General features: G+C 46.2%; 1 protein-coding gene across 1 annotated transcript; it reads left to right on the forward strand.

Moving 5' to 3' along the window:
• The first annotated feature begins 94 nt into the window (after positions 1-94).
• CST7 (cystatin F) lies at positions 95-8,514 on the forward strand. The gene is made up of 4 exons (XM_009508397.2): positions 95-213; positions 4,570-4,742; positions 5,037-5,153; positions 5,631-8,514. Exons 1-4 carry the CDS (start codon positions 138-140, stop codon positions 5,706-5,708), a joined length of 444 nt encoding a protein of 147 aa, XP_009506692.1. The 5' UTR covers positions 95-137; the 3' UTR covers positions 5,709-8,514.
• Positions 8,515-13,335: the final 4,821 nt, after the last annotated feature.

The following is a 13,335-nucleotide window of genomic DNA, read 5'->3' on the forward strand; positions in this document are numbered from 1 at the left end:
ATGATTCAGGGGGTTTTAGGGTGATTTTTTTCTTTCCTCCCAGCCAATAAGAGCACTCGAAGAGGTACATCTTCGCCTGCAGGAAGCAGGGTCACCACTCCTCTCACTGGCGGGCTTTTCTTCTGAACTGTTGGAGAATGGCAGTGAACTTCACCTGCAGCTTTGCCGCACTTTGCTGGTTAGCATTCTGGGGCTTCATCAGGACCTCAGATGGTAAGAGTGGAAAATAATTTCTGTTTTGCTTGTGCTTTAGGCCCTGTGAGTGCTGCTTTCTACTGCACTGATAAATAACAGCCCTTCTCCAACTGCTGCCCATGCTGGCTCAGCACTGCAGGGTTCAGACTGCAGCTGAAAATCCAACTGCTTAAAAGACTTTCTCCCCTTGTAGTGAACCATGTTATCCAGGGACATCATCTAAGGATTTTAAAGTCAACTTTTGGTTTTAGCTTATTTGTCAGTGTTTAAACTCTGCATGACCTTGATTATTAAATCTAAAGACTGTGGGTAACAATTTGAATGCTAACTACAGATGGGCACTTGAGTGCCGATTAGCTGACTTTAATGAAACATTACTCTGTATCATTTCTTTCTTTGCTGAGCAAGGAAACTCTCTTGATTGCAGCTGGCCTTAAATCTTTAGAATGGGAGCTGCAGACAGGAGTGTTTTCTCTCTGAAGGTTTTAGCTCTACTTCAGTTTTACTTTGACTCCCATACACAGAAAGTACTAATGCACTCAGGGATGGTGTTTGGTTAGCCAGTAGCTTTTTGTTTCAGCTGTGGTTTCCTTTGGGGGTTGCAGAAGCATGCAGGAACTTTGCTGCGTCTTAAATGTAAAGATAAAGCCTAAGCCTTGCTTAGTAATGGGGAGGAGGTTTTGAAAGCACGCCATTTAAAACAAACAAACAACAAAAAAACCCAACCTGTTGCAATCTGCCTGTTTGCTTCACTGCAGGCTGGGAGAGAATATCCAGAGGATTGTGCTCTCATACTGCAGAAACAGGGCCCCCAAATTATTCCACCATGAGGAAAGCACAAGAGACAGCCTCTTAATACAACATTCAACTCACCTCTGCAAGAACAGCACTTGCTTGCTTAATAACGGGCAGTTGCCTGTTAACTCAGAGCGAGAAAAGAGTCTGCCCGACTGCCATCCAACAGAAGGAAGAGGAGGGCAGCCACATTTTGCTCCTTCTCAATTCACATTTCCAAACCCAGAAGCAAGGGTGGGGTTTAAAATACAAATGCTCTGACCCTAAGCATCTCCCTGTAGAGCGGTAAGAGCTGTTTTCCCAGGTTGTGAGATCACTTCCTCAGGGCCTCTGAGTATTGTAGGTGCCCTGCCAGGTCATGCAATGCCTCTGCTCCCACCCAGGCCTGGACAAGTGTTTCACCAGTACTAGTGTGCCTAGAGCCCTGCACTGTTATCTGACCCTCTGAGCCATTCTGCTTTGCTCTTGGAGTCAGGCCGTCACCTTACACATATTCAACTTTTTAAGGTAATGGCCCTCAAGGGCCAAGCTAGGGAAGAAGCTGTTAGGAAAGGTTGCAGTGGAGAAATTCAGAACTACAGGTGCCTCACACCACAGAATATCTGGGTGTTGAAAATACAGTGGTGGGAACTATTCCAAACAGCAAAAGTGATTTCCAACTAGTGTGTGTGCCATACAGTGACCACCTTGAATGAGAATCAAAGCACATCAAGAAAAACAAAATCCTAACCTTAAGGAATCTGGGTCGTCAGAGGAAAACAGGGGGGTAAAGTTCTCCCACAAGGGCTCAGTAGGTTTTATATTCACTTCGCTCTGGTATGACTCATTCTCAACCCCAAAATGCAATGGGTGAAGGAGGTGAAATGCCCAGTACGCCTTGGTGAAAGCTGCGGCAAAAATGTACTTGCCTACCATCTGTCTACAACACATGGTATATTACCAGCCTGCTACCCGTCTACAACATATGGTCCAGCTTGCTAGACTGTGAGCCTACCTGTCCAGATGTCGCATTTCAGAGGCCTTGCCACGTGTGACACTACTGGACCTACCAGGTACCGGAGTCAGGAACAAGGGAACTTCAAACTCTGCCTCTTGCTTTGAGGAACACATTTCATCGTTTTCTTCCCAGACACACAGTGTGACTTCAGCCAGCCTCATTCAACCTGCCACCCCGTGCCTAAAATAGACGTCATCATGACTCAAGAAGTGTTGAGGGCTATCAAGCCACAGGGGAACTTTGTACTAAAATTGAAAAAGCCTGCGGTTATCTCCTACTACAAAGGACAGTATCTGCTGTCAATGTCCCCACCACTGCCGCATCTGACTTTCCAACAGGCATAACAGCATAGATTCAAGCAAGGTACTGAAAAGCAGCCAGATGAGCCCAAGCCAGTGACCTGCTCTCAGCCTGGCACCCTGTCTCAGTTGCTAGGTGAGCCCAGGAAAAAGCTTGTGCCTATAAGCTATTGAGTTGGTATTGATGGTACAGGAGAAGGCATGGCATCCCTGAGGAAGATGACAGGTGGCCTTATGGGCAAGGCCCAAAACAAGGTGCTGCTCTGCCCCAAACTTCCTATCTGACTTCAGGCAGATCCTGCAACAGCCCTTTTGAATCACCTGCGGATCCAACCACCTTTACTCCCTGGCAGAGTCCCTGTTCAGCACAAGAGGACAAACAGATGCTTTGGAAAGTGTTGCCTATGAGCTGACCACTGGATAAGAAATGCTGCCTGAGAAATACCTTCAGTCCTAGGCTGCATGGTCATGAGTCTCTGTGGCTCTTGAATCCCACCCTTGCTACAGTAGGAAAATATCATCTCATAGAGAATAGTCTCAGGACCTACAAGTGGATTCTGAGCTGTTATGTGAAAAAACCTGCCAGGTTGCTCAGCACTGGCTGCACACCCAGTCCCAATATACATCAGAGACCATGGGACAGGAAAGCTTGTCACCTCCACACCAGACACAAAGCCACTTGCAGAACCTCCACTCCTCTCAGACACATGGCCTGGGTCTCTCAGCTCCCACCTGCAAGAAAACATGGGGGTCATTAAGGTAGCTGGTGTATCAGCCAGGAAAAGACATGAATTTGGACATCCTTGGGTTGAGGAGGGGTGTGGAACTGGGTTTGTCCTTTGCACGTCAACACTCTAATCCCCAAGCAGTGTTACAAGTGGGTACAGCCATTACCACCTGTGGGGGAGGATGTACTAGTGTAACTAGGACACATGTAAGCAACATGAAAGCTGAATTTTTGCAGCCTCCTGTGCCAATGAAGGCATGTAATGCTGGTTGGTTTTTTTTTTAAATAGACTCTGGGTCACCTGGTTATCCTTCTCTCTTCTACTCTTGAGTTTCTTAGTAGAAACTGGCTTACACAGTCTATGCTCTGTGCTTGGCTGTTAATGAAAAAAAGCTAGAGGTGATAAAAAGTTTAACTTTCACAGCAAATTTAGTACAAGCTCTGTATGCATGTTTGTGGGCACATGCACACTCAGGCTGACTGCCTACACACACACATACACACAGAGCGTGAAGTCCAAGGGCCACCTCCTGCACTGGCAGGTCTTGGCATCAGCAGTGGCTGCACAGCAGCTTGTGCAGGTTGATCATTTCTTCCTCTTGTTTGTATTTCAGAACAGGGAAAATGGAGGGGAAGACAGGTGTAAAGGGGAGGAAATACTGATATTAAAGCTTTGAGCTTGTTTTAAATTATTGAAAAAAACAAGCAGGGTACAAGGAAATTTGCTACACAACCAAGTAAGAATATATAGTAAAAAGGGCTGTGTGAAAAGAAGTGATCAAACTTGAAAGTTTGTGGGGGTGCCACTGCCCCCCCCCCCCCATTTCCTACACACCTTGCTCCTCCGCTTCTCAGCTCTGATAATAAGATGGTCCTTGGCATTTGAGTCAGGGTAACAGCACTTCAGTATCCAAAGCATCCCATTCTCCAGGACAGTGAGCAGCTAGCCCAAATTCTGCCCTAGACCCTTCCCTGCGGAGCTGGAGAACAGGGATACCCTCCTTCTACATGCTGACAAGGGAGGAGGTATCTTCCCCCCACATTTATCACCACCTAAATCCCCCTAAAATAAAAACCTCAAGATGCCACCAAATGATTAATGGAGGGTGGAAAAGACTTATGTCTGCAAGTTAAACTTGTCATGCCAACTTAGTGCAGCAGGGGTCTGCCAGACAATGATAAGTTATCAAAATTATACTGCACTCTGAGCAACATGATCTAGCTTTATAACTAGATTCAAAACTGGGCCTTCTATGAGCTGGCAGTTGTACCAGAGATGTTCTAAATAATATTAATGATACCCAGGCTTCTTCCAAGTCAGTTTGAGCGCTGCCACCACTTCTATCAGCATCTTTTTCTGACACTTCATTCCTCAGGATTGTTTCACTATTTCAAATATATAAAGGAAAATTACTTTGTAATGGGTATGAGCAGAGTCCTTCTGAAGCATAAGTGCATGGGACAAGTAAGAAGGTTTAGCGTTGTTTCAGAGGGCTGAAGCTCCCACTATTTCAGGCACCTGATGTGTTTTGCACTCATGTTTTGTGTTGTTTCAGATACATATGTACCACCACCTAATTCAACCATGAAACCTGGCTTTCCTGTCCCAATGAACACCGACAATCCTGGTGTTCGCAAGGCAGCTCGCTTTGGGGTTTACAGATACAACAACAGTTCCAATGACCTCTTTCTGTTTAAGGAATCACAAATAAACAAAGCCATGGTACAGGTAAGAAAAGCCCAGACTTCTTGTGGTCCTCCAAACCATTTACTAATTGACCCTCCTACAGAGCACCATGGGAGCCCTGATCCTCCTCAGGACTGCTACGCATGCCTCAAGATAAACAGCATGTCCTTCTACTGCTCCATAGGTGGGGTTCTTGCTCCATACCCACCACCACCCCCAGTAATTCAACATAGCATGCTTCTATCCACACCGCATTTGAAGAATTTGATTCCTAGCCAAAATTTTGGCATCCCTTTCCCCTGCCCTTACTTCAAAGAAGGAAACTCCTTCCCCTAGATTGTCAGAGGGCTGAAGTACATGCTCCATGTGGAAATTGGACGCACCGTGTGTGAGAAGAAGGAGCACTCCAGCCTGGACAACTGTCACTTCCAGAGGGAAAAAAAACTGCAACAGGTGTGTGTCCAGTTCCTTCGGGGTACGCAGTAACTGCAGAGAATTCTTTGCCATCTCTAGCTGTGTAGCCACCTTCAGACCAGCTCTGCCACGTCCCCACAGATGTACAAGCCTTTGCAGAGCCCACTGGGGTGAGGCAGGGTTATCAGTATAAGCAACATAGTACCTCTCATGCGTCCAGGACCAGCTCCTGTCTGCAAGGAGTTGAACCAGATGCAGCCATCTAGCCCACATTCCTGGATAAATGAGTGAAATTTTGCAGAAATAGAGTGTGAGCTAAACAGAGATTTCCTGGGTGGGGGAAATCCTTACAGGGGCTTTCCCACTAAGATGTGATTACTTAGCAACCAGTACTTTTCCCAGGATAAAAGGGGCAGACAAGAAGATGCTGTTCTCTCCTACCCCATCATGGCCCACAATGCTGAGAACAACCAGCAGCCACCTGAACTTCTTCACCAATTTGCTTTTTATTTGCAGATGCTGAAATGCTATTTTGAGGTCTGGATAACACCTTGGTTACATAAAGCATATGTCCCCACTGCTGCCTGTCACTGACTCACCTTTCTCCATGAGAGCCTGACTAACAGTGGATCTACCACCATGAGCTTTTCCTTGCCTGTTGAGTCCGAAACTGGAGTAGGAAACAGCTGTACAGAATCGCTACAGAGCTCTTCTCTCAAAGCACATGGTTGTTTTTCTCCCTTAGAAAGATGCTCAAAAATCTGAGTGACAAAGACCTGCCTCGACTGAATTTATTGCTATCCAGTTGTGTATCTGTTTTTCCAAAACTAAACTGCAGATGACACCATGTTGCCATTCATTCCGTAGAGAGCCAACCACCCTCTGGCTGAATTTCCAAGCAGTGTGAACACACCCAGGAAGCTCTGTTGGACTTGCTTTATTCTGTGATGAATCTTTATACAGCTATGATGTAAACAAGGCTAAACCACAGCACATGTGATTGCTAAGGAAAGCTTTACAACAGTGGGATATTTTGCCTGGGGACACATACACACACACACAGAGACACACACACACAAAGTCTTAGGAGTTTCCAGTCTTAGAGAAAAGGTTAGACATATCTGTCAGGAATGTATGAGGTAGTGTTGTTTTTTCAAGATGAGAGTATGGATAAGGCTGTTTTGAAACACACCCACAGCCCTGAAATTATACAGTCTAACTAGTGCTTCTACTTTGATCAAAACCTAATCTATACTATGAAAGGCAATGATTGCAAATGCCAAGATGAATAAACCCAATCATATTCCCAAAGCATATTTTTGCTAAGGTTAAACAATGTACTTTCATTCAGGTTAATATAAAACATTCACTCTGTGGTTGACGACAGCTTATACTCAAGTTTAGTAGAATGATGGACTTCTCTAGGTGCCATTCCTTCAGCTTTCACTCTTCATGCATGGGCAGATTGTTGCTTATGCTGGACTAAGGCCCTCATTTGGAAGGATTTGGGTAACTGCTCCCTTAATACAGCAATAAAGTCAGTCATACACAGATCAGCAATTATATACGGATAGGGCCCTGACCTAAGCTATGAAGAACACTTTCTTTCCACAAACACCCCTTCTCTTCTGATAGTTGTTGCCCTTTCTGCAGCAATATTGCAGCTCCTATTAGCAGTGACACCTGCACTTTCAGCCTTTTAACAACCATTCACTCAGAAAGGCCAGCAAAGGGCTCCAGGCCAAGGTCCAGGGATCTTAAGGCAGATGGATCTATAAACAGCACAGCTGAGGTCTCTGCACCAAGTAATCCCTAAGCAAACCTTTGCAGGCTGAGCAAGTCTCAAGTTCTGCTTCAGAAACATCACTTGTGATGAGCAGGTGGCCCAGCAGCAGTTCAAATTCAGCATCCACTGCCAGAGAGACAGCTGTGCTGCATCTTATCTTTGGGGGTAGTGGTCTCTTAGCTGAAAAAGAAGAAAAGCTCAAAAGAAACCTTCAGAAGGACCATAGATGGACATAACATGGTGCTACATTTATCCATCACACAAACCACCATTGACAGCCTGATGCCAAAGACAAGGAAAAACAAAGCCAACTATGGTGGCTCAAGTTGTCCACAAAGCAGGAAAGCCAAGCCACAGCTAAGTTTGTAAGAGGGCAAGAGGAGCCAGGAGGACCTGCTCTCCAAACCTCAAAGGGATTAGCAATGGCCTCAATCCCTCTTCAACTTCATCTGGGTGATTCACACAATACCAAGGGCTTCCAACCAGGCCATCAGCTCCAGACAGCCTGGGCCCAGAACGGGCCAGACAGATCCACATTTCTTCCTTCAGCCAGCAGGGCAGCCTGGTGCTCAGTAACAGATGTCATCAGCCTTTCCACGTGCCACAGTGGGGGCAAGAAGGCAGCATGCAATCAGCTTAGGTCCGTGCAGAGACTCCTGCGGGTAGTAAGCACACCACAGAGCAGTCTCCTATGCGTGACCCTTCAAGCCCCCTGCATAAAGAGCTTCATCTCAGTCTCCTCACAGAGTCAGTTCCCCATTTGTCAGAGAAATAAAAGTTAAAGCCAGGTGAACCTGGCGTCACGCAGGCTAACAAACCCAACATGCTCTTGCTGTTTTCTCAAGGAAAATGCATCCAGATGTTCGGACCTCTCTATCCAAACTGGCTTGTTTTGAAGCATGTTTTACATAAAACTGTTGCCAGCATTTACTGCACCACAGATGAGCTCACTGAAACCACCACAGTGGGAAAGGAGACAAGCACCTTCTGAGAAAGGCAGATTAGCCATATGTTTACACCTGCAGCAAAGTGCTTATTGTAACATTACAATAAGGCAGGCACACTGGAATAGCAGCATCCATCATCCCCCCAGGTAACAGTTGTCACAAGCACCAAAGAAAGGAGCAGAGATAAAGTCAACTGAGTTCTTTGTACCACCCCAGAGCACTTTGTGCAGGAAGGATTTGGGCAATTAAAGAGTCTTTTATCAGGAGGAAGATGCATTTAATCGCAATGACATGCAGCAGTCAGAAGTCAATGTCTCTGCCCTCTGCATCTTTGCTGGCATTTACAACAAGGTTAACTGTTCACCTATACATTCTAGGGAGTCCATACCCTTGCAGAGCTTGCTGAGGCTCTGACATCTTGTCCTGGTTTTGGCTGTGATAGAGTTAATTTTCTTCAGAGTAGCTAGTATGGGGTTATGTTTTGGATTTGTGCTAAAAACAGCGGTGATAATGTGGAGATGTTTTAGTTGTTGCTAAATAGCGCTTACACTAGTCAAGGACTTTTTCAGGTCCCCGTGCTCTGCCAGGTGCACAAGCTCGGAGGGGACACAGCCGGCACAGCTGACCCCAACTAACCAAAGGGATATTCCATACCATATTATGTCATGCCCAGTATATAAAGGAGGGGGGGAAGGAGGGGGGGAAGGAGGGGGGGAAGGAGGGGGGGAAGGAGGGGGGGAAGGAGGGGGGGAAGGAGGGATATTTGGAGTGATGGCATTTGTCTTCCCAAGTAACTGTTAATTCTTGATGGAGCCCTGCTTTCCTGGAGACAGCTGAACACCTGCCTGCCCATGGAAAGGAGTGAATGAATTTCTTGTTTTGCTTAGCTTGCATGCGCAGCTTTTGCTTTACCTATTAAACTGTCTTTATCTCAACCCATGAGTTTTTTTGCTTTTACTCTTCTGATTCTCTCCCCTGCCCCAGCAGGGGGGAGCGAGCGAGCAGCTGTGTGGTGCTTGGTTGCTGACTGGAGCTAAACCGCAACACATTTATTCCAGGGTACAAAGGCAATTAGATAAAAAGAAATAGTTCTAGTAAAGATTTAGGGCATAAGGAGAGAAGGCAAAGTTGTTCCTGCCAGCCCTGGATGCTGGATAAAAAGGAACAATCCCAGCATAGACATTAAGAGCTTCTGGGACAACCAAAGCTGGTGCTTCAGAGGTATGGGTGCTACAAACAAGCTGAAGGAGCAGCTGCCTTCAGCTTCAGATCTCTCTCCAGTATGCTGGAAGCACTGGGCTTGGTGCATGACATACTTTCTTGGCTTATCTGCTTATGAAGATACTTAGCCTCAGCTGAACAAGAGTTCCCTAACAGTCTGCCACGTGGAGGGACTGGCTGCACACTAAGGGGACCTCCATCCACACAGTGCTACTCAAACCCAGCTAGCCTGCGTTTCACCAGAGCTTCACAGTGCCCAGTGATCCTCAGACGGAGATCTGCATTTGCTCAAAAACTTTGCTATGCGAATATTTCCTCTCACACTCCTACTTTTTAAATTGCCTAGGAAACAAACTGCCTGTAACCAAAATATAAAGCACTGGTGACTGATGGACTTAGCATTCTCTTCACATCAGCAGCTCCATGTTAAGGAACTGGAAGGCCTTTCTATACCAGTTGCACCCAATTTCACAACCTGACTGACTTCCAGGACCCACTGACAGCTCTGGGAGTCATGCATGCAGCTGCACAGAACCAAGACAAGGTTTAACTGGCAGCAGCTAGATAACAAGACGGCTTCTGGCTGGGAGGAAAAAAAAATGTGTGGCCAACTACAATCACTTACTGCTAAATTTTTCGGTCCCTACCTCAAGCAGAGCAGCAAAATGAGCTGCCCCATGTGCTTATTCGTTTACAGCACTTTGTTTTTTAAGTGAGCTAGATGAGAAGGTTCAAGTGTCAGCATCATCAGATCTCTGTTGTGATCACTTAGCAGACAGACCCTCCTGCTTAGGAGGTCATTATCTCATCTGCAAAGGTTACTGCCACAAAGCAGACCCAGATTTAAAGGAATCGAATTTATGCCAAGGTTTTGCAATCACTTTCATCAGATCTTTATGCTGAGATACTAACGTCGCATGTAAGTGTCAGGAGCATACATGAGTTGCCTTCCAGTAGCTCTACTACAGGAAAAGTTTGCTCCAGAGAAGGGACAGGGCAATTAGCTGTGGAATAGCATTTTAAATAGCTTCAGCAATACCTTCTTGATATTTGTGCCCTGCAGAAACATCTGTTCAGCCAACAAGGCAAAACAAAACATACCTTTAAAATGCACAGCTGTGGTGTACTCCAGCTCAGTTCCTTTTCTTTAGGCTGTTTTACTGCAGGGCTTTAGACTAAAGCAAAGATTTCCCCAAGCCCTTCAGGAGACCTGGCACTGTTCTCCAATTCCACATCCCAAAGGCTGTCCCAAAAGAAGTTTTGGTAAGGCACAAGGAAGCACCCTCAGGCTCTTCTGGGAGTTGTGCACAGAGGGTTTCCTCCTTTCTTAGGGAGCCACAGCCCCTTTCTCCTGCCACCAGAAAACAATCTTGCCCTGACAGGATCTTTGGATACTGCTGTAAATGCTCTTGCTTCTTTAGCGTGGGCAACGCCTCCACACTAGAGAAGAGCCAGCCTCAGAGGTGCAAAGGTGTCATGTTCCTGTACTGATACCATCAAGTGAAAAGACAAAGCTGTTTTTTTCCAAGCCTGACTTGTTCCAGCTTTCCCACTCCTCAAGGCAGATGTGTTCCACCCATCTGAAACCGTAACATGCCATTGACTCACACTTCTGTGGAAGCAGAACGAGCCGGTAAAAGCAGTCTTCACAGGAGCACCCAGAGGACTTTATGCCAGTTTGTTAGTTCCCAATTACTCTGGGAAGTTTGCATTTGAAGAACCATTAAAAGCATCTGAGCTTCTATAAAAACACTGTTCTTAAGCATCCCCTATGCTTAGTAATGAAAGAACTGTGTCAGTCAACCTGTTTCATCTGGGTTCTACAGCAGACCACCCCACTTCTGCATATAAAGGATGGACTGTCAGGATCCAGCACAGCACCAGGAATGGGAGCCAACACCATCTAAGCTCAGGAAAGGCACTTTTTCAGCCTCTGCAAACTTTGCATCTCTTTGGACTGGAAGCATGCAGATCCTGCATTCAGATACCTGTCATAAGGTCCTTAAACTGCATAGTGACACCTCTGCCTGGTAGTGTAGTTCCACCCTGCAGTGTTGCAGCCATCAAGACAGTAATTGGCCTCCTTTCAATTTTAGGGGCCATGGAGGCATCAGTAGTCTTGGGTGAGTCATCTCTCTCACCAGGAAGCGTCAAGCATACTGACTTTCCCTAGACCTTGGTGCCTCACATGCCACTATCCCACTCTGCTTCAGGCTGAGCTCTAACTTGCAGGGCCAAGCACAGCACTGAAAAACCTTGCAGACAAATTTCAGGACACAGGAGTCAGCCAGATCACCTCACTCTGAGAAAAAGACTGACCCATATTTATGTCCATAAAGCTCCAGCTAAAATGAAGCGTTAAGGTTCTTATGACAAATTAAATACCAATGACCTGGTTAAGCAGTCTGTCACAATGCAAGGTTTGTTGCTTAGAATTATATTAAGTTGTGCCACCTACCACAGTTTACACTGGGTGCTTTACGGACTTCAGTGGTCTTTTTTTTTTTTTTTTTTTTTTAAGGGAATGGCTGACTGACTGGACCTGTACCTGGTGAACTCTATTTGCGGAGGCTGGACTGACAGGCTTTATTCATTCTGAGAATTTAAATTGAGAAGAACTGCACACTCTGTCCAAAGGCTTAACCTTTAGACAAACTCATTTAGACTGACAGCTATTCAGCTACTTTCCAACAAAGCACCGTTAAGAACAATGAAAAATTTCTATTGCCCAGGACGGACGCAACAGGCAGGGCAAGACATCAGCCTTCACCATGACCAAGGTATCAGCTCAGCTTCCTCTGTGCTACAGCACTAGCCTTCACCACTGACTTGCCGGATTTTGTAGGCAAATTGCTCCCCATAGGAAGACTCCTCTGCAGGCAGCTCCAATATCTTCATGGTGCCCAGCCTCCTTTCCTGACAGTGGGACTTGGCCGAACAACTCTCCCTACTAGCCTAGGAGTAAGAGAAGAGCTCAGAAGGCAACAGCCCCACTGAATAAGGGTATTACCTATCTTCAGGTTAGGGGAAGCTGCTTCTGGGCTTCAGTTCTGCCATAATTAATCATTTCGAGTCTTCTTGCGCCTGCCCCCGAGATACTTACGCCTGGCCGCTATCTAACAGTTTGGACTGGTCCACTCAAAAGTCACACCAGACAAAGCCACACTCTGGTAGATACCACTCATATTTGGCATTTTCTTTTCCCCTTCCCCAAGAAAAGCAAGTTATTCACATGACCTCTGTGTCTGCTGTACTTGCTACAGAGCTCTGAGAGAACTAAAAAAGACTCAAGAACTTTCTGGTGGGAACACAGGATCATCAGTGTATTAAGCTAGTCTCCAGCAGTGGCCAGGAAAGAGTTAGAGGGTGGAAGAATAGGAAAAGGATCAGAACCAAAAAACTCCCCAGAGACAACTCTTCATACGTCTTATCCCTCTTGAGCATCAGCAGCACTACAACTTCCTGTCTTCCCCACTTCCTAATTCCAGAGACAGTGTCTTAAAAGGGAATTAGTCACACAAAAGCCACCAGATTTGGCATGCCAAAACAGCCACGGTCTACTTCACTACAAAAGACAGCACAAGTTATTCAGATAGATACTTTGGCAAATGAATCACTAGAGGTAACTATGCAACAACAAGCAAAGCTGTGCTTGCCCCAAGGCTACCAGAGCACCAGCAAGAAACAAGCCCCACAACAAATTTGCTTTTACAATGCCAATTTAAGATACCATCAGGTTCAACTTTCATATCCTACCAGAATGGGACAAATAGCTGCAAGGGCTGGCAGAGCAACGCTAACCAGCTACTCTTTAAACAGCCTGCCCTGTGCTGCATTTCCGAAGAAAGAGATGTTGCAAGCATGTCCCATTCTCAGCCTTTCTTCAGAGTTCCCACAGCAAGAAGTCTGTCCCCCGCCCCAGGCAGGTCATACCTCTTCAGCCTTTCAGACTTACCACAGTATCACTCCATCTCTGTCCACAAACTATTAAGGGCTCTTTAAGGGCTATATAGGGCTCAGCTGGACGAAAGGTCAGAGCCTGCAGCAACTCATCCACTAGGCTTCTTTTGCCTCTTACTGAGCTCCCTCCCAAACCCAGTAACCACCAGGTCAAGCAAAACGGCTAGCAGCCCCAGGCCTGTACACAAGTCAGCCTAATCCAGCAACCATCAGCTACTTGCTACTACAGGACTGCGGCAGCCTAGTAGTAACATAGAACAAGGTGACAGAAGCACTGACAGAAAATTGTCACTTTCATTTGCATATC

The sequence above is a fragment of the Phalacrocorax carbo genome, chromosome 3, assembly GCF_963921805.1.
Source record: "Phalacrocorax carbo chromosome 3, bPhaCar2.1, whole genome shotgun sequence".
NCBI lineage: Eukaryota > Metazoa > Chordata > Aves > Suliformes > Phalacrocoracidae > Phalacrocorax > Phalacrocorax carbo.